The sequence below is a fragment of the Anoplophora glabripennis genome, unplaced genomic scaffold, assembly GCF_000390285.2.
Source record: "Anoplophora glabripennis isolate ALB-LARVAE unplaced genomic scaffold, Agla_2.0 scaffold7067, whole genome shotgun sequence".
Classification (NCBI taxonomy): Eukaryota; Metazoa; Arthropoda; class Insecta; order Coleoptera; family Cerambycidae; genus Anoplophora; species Anoplophora glabripennis.
Genome location: NW_019423142.1, coordinates 1 through 3,457, shown reverse-complemented (window position 1 = coordinate 3,457; position 3,457 = coordinate 1). Strand labels below are relative to the sequence as shown.

Genomic DNA, 3,457 nt, shown 5'->3' with positions numbered 1-3,457 from the left:
CTCCGCGGTAGAAATGATAGAGAGTGAGTCATCGCTAGCTTCTGGACTAGTAAGGGGGATGAAGCGTGCCGGGAACGAAAAATCCATTGGCGTGTTACGTAAAAGGCAACAAAATATAGAAAATATTGAAAAAGATAATAAAACATAACATCTAATATTTTTTTACGGTTTGCTATAACCGGCACTTTGAACCATTTTAATTATTACAGCATTTTAAAACGTCCCAGTTGTGTTTTTTAAATTTATAAATTTATTATAGCTACTGAATTAGACCCCTCGTCGACGCTTATGCTATGACGTTTCTCAGGACGGATAAATCAAGTCCGTTTACACCCACAAAAAAGCATTTCCCTATTCCCTAACAAGTGCAAAAGACAGAGATAGAATATAATCGACGTTCAGTGTAACTCAGTCTATAGACGATTATAGATTCTATCGATGTGCGTAGCGAGCGGCACAAAGATAAATAATATTGAACTGTATAAAACTCATTTTATATTTTATACGCATTATGGTAATAGTGTTTTTATATTATGTCTGAGTCACTCTCTATAATTTCGACCGCGGAGTATAGCTATTTTTTTAGATTAATAGAAAATGACTTACAAAGTTATGGAGGTGCCATAGAAAAATAAAACAAAAATATGTCTATCTTTCCAAGTATGTTAGAATCATTTCTTACCCTGTACTATATATAATAATTGTACTTGTTTTATATTAAATTACTTAAATTAATATTATTTTTTATTTCAGGTTTATCAAATAATATCTCAAGGCCTTTCAGTTTACACAAACTTTCTGAAGAACATTTAATGCTACAGAAAACATGCAGAGATTTTGCAGAAGCAGAATTGAAACCAATTGCAGCCCAGTTAGACAGAGAGCACAAGTTTCCAGCAGATCAGGTTTGACATTTTTAAATTTTTTATATTTGTATATAAATTTTTTTCAATTTGAGATTCAAAAAATGGGTGAATTGGGTCTTCTTGCTATTAATGTGTCTGAAAAATATGGAGGTTCAGAACAAGATTCCTTGGCGTTAGCAGTTGCTGTAGAAGAAATAGCTAGAGCATGTGGTGGTACTGGAACTATTATGTCTGTACATAATTGTTTATATGTTAATTTACTTGACAGATGTGGTACAGAGGAACAAAAGGAAACATTTCTAAAGCCTTTTACCAGCGGAACATTAGGTTGTTTCGCCCTTAGTGAACCAGGTGATTTAATTTGTTTCGATTAAGTTAATATCCCAAAAATATTTTGTAGCAGACATATTTGTCATTACGTTTAAAATTTCAACTTCATATGAAAAATCGTAATATTTAATTTTATTAATTTTTTAAGACAAATTCACTGTCAAAACTGAAATTAGGTGTTTTGAAACCGATATTCATTTTATTGACATATATCATGGTTGTTATACCTTAATTTTTAACAAAAAAGCTTAAATACAACTTTTATCAATATGAAACATAATTCAGTGAAGATACATAGATATATATTTTTATACAATGTCACCAATAAAGTACTCATACTTTTATTAGATGATTTTCGAAAAAGCTGATTGCAATCTTTTTGCTTAAAGAATAATGTGTAATGGTGTGGTGAAAAGCAATCATGTCTATCACAAATTACATTTTTTTTCAACATATAGAATCAGTTAATTTTTGTTTTTTGCCATCGCGTAAATGAATGAAATTTTATGCAACTTTTTAAAACTGGATTATTACCCATCTTTGATAGTAACCAAGAGTTTCTTCTGGAAAATATTCAAGCATGTTGTTTCAAATTGCACAAACATAATCTACAATAAGCACAATTTTCAACTNCTGGTGAAACTGAAAACAATATTTTTATCGTAAAACATGTATTGTTGTTAACTATCAAAGCCTGTAAAATTTCATCAAAATATTTTGAGCGGTTTCCGCAATGTTTATAAATCTGCATTTTTTATTAAATTTTAACACCCTGTAGATCGGAAACTAAGCGTTTTCGGAATATAGTATATTAAGGAAATATATCACAAATCACTTGTACTATAGCCTCCTGCAAGGAATGCATCGACTTACCAAACACTCTGTATATTTAGATAACTTAGAAAAAGGCATAAAAGTAATACTGCTATCCTTTAAATTCTAAGATCAACAGAACTGCCATTGGCATTGTAAATACGTCCTTAATTTCCTTCATAAATAACCCTTTATAACTTTATAAGTATGTAACTGTGCCTGTCCGTCCATTTTTGTCGTCCGTCAGCAATTCGTGGTATGCTTTTCAACCAACAATGCCCATACTGAAAAATTACCCGTGTATTTATTTTGGTACGGCAGAATGCGGCGTTGCAAAAACCTCTCTGGATTAAATGAAATTACCCCAATAATTCAACATTAAATCAGTTTAAGTCGAATCTAAAAAAGTCTAAAACAGTTGGTTTCGCAGAACGGCGTCGCCAACAATAAAGCGGCATTCTTACATCCCGTTTAATATAGCGGCTATCAGCATTTCCTTTTTCATGAGATATTAAAAACGAAATTAAACAATTATGTCGTTAAATGGCTTAACTCGGGTCTGCGATGGTGGATGTTGATAGTGGCATTCCGAAATGTAATTGCAATGGATATAATATTTGTTTACATATTTTTTACATATAATTGTTTACATTTACATTTTATATGTTTACATTTTTTTATCATTATTTGAATATATTTAGATTTTTTCTTACCGGATATATCACAGGATTAATTTGTTTACACAGTATAGAAATGCAGTTTTTTTACACATTTGAATACAAAAGGATAACTATAACGATCACATGGATAAGATATACAAGGTGTAAGAAGTTTGACTTGATATTACAGAAGCATAAGATTAACAGTTTTCAAAATACAGCGAGTGTTAATATTAGGGAGTTTCATCACAACCTGACAACAGCGCTTAACCTAATGTTACACAACTGATGCACACCATGTATACACGCGGCAGACTTGTCCTACGGAATAACAAAAATGTAAACAACTATTACTGTGAAACATTTAGTAAATTTCACAACAATTGTTTTCCAGTTTTTAAATAAATAAAACTAAAAATAACTTTTAATCAAATTATGAATTGAAAAATATGTATTTAAAGTACCCAAAGATTCACGTTGTCCAAATAATCATACGTATTAAAAATAATTTAGATACTTACCAAAAAGCAAAATTCAGTAATTTTAAATGCACACGTACAAAACAAAGTACAGCGTATGCTGAAAATGTCCACCACCATTTTCAATGCACGCACGACACCTTCGAATCCAATTTTCGCACACTCGCCGGAAAATACCCGGATTTATCCTTATTTGATGGACAGCGACAAAAGTTCGTTCTCGCAAGTCTTCTTTTACTTTTTTTTTTGGTAGAAATAGGCAAAGAAAATTGCTGTACAAAAAAACTAGATGAGATTCCCTTCAAAATGA

The 3,457-nt window shown here is 31.0% G+C and overlaps 1 protein-coding gene across 1 annotated transcript; it reads left to right on the top strand.

Annotated features, from left to right (window-relative positions):
- The first annotated feature begins 749 nt into the window (after positions 1–749).
- LOC111693049 (short-chain specific acyl-CoA dehydrogenase, mitochondrial-like) lies at positions 750–1,240 on the top strand. The gene is made up of 2 exons (XM_023457185.1): positions 750–905; positions 959–1,240. The coding sequence occupies exons 1-2, from the start codon at positions 813–815 to the stop codon at positions 1,238–1,240; spliced, it is 375 nt and encodes a 124-aa protein (XP_023312953.1). The 5' UTR covers positions 750–812.
- The last annotated feature ends 2,217 nt before the right edge of the window (positions 1,241–3,457 follow it).

Coding starts and splice junctions, on each gene's coding strand:
- LOC111693049 (XM_023457185.1), top strand. CDS start 813: ATGCTACAGAAAACATGCAGAGATTTTGCAGAAGCAGAATTGAAACCA. Junction 906..958: donor ACAAGTTTCCAGCAGATCAG/GTTTGACATTTT, acceptor TTTCAATTTGAG/ATTCAAAAAATGGGTGAATT.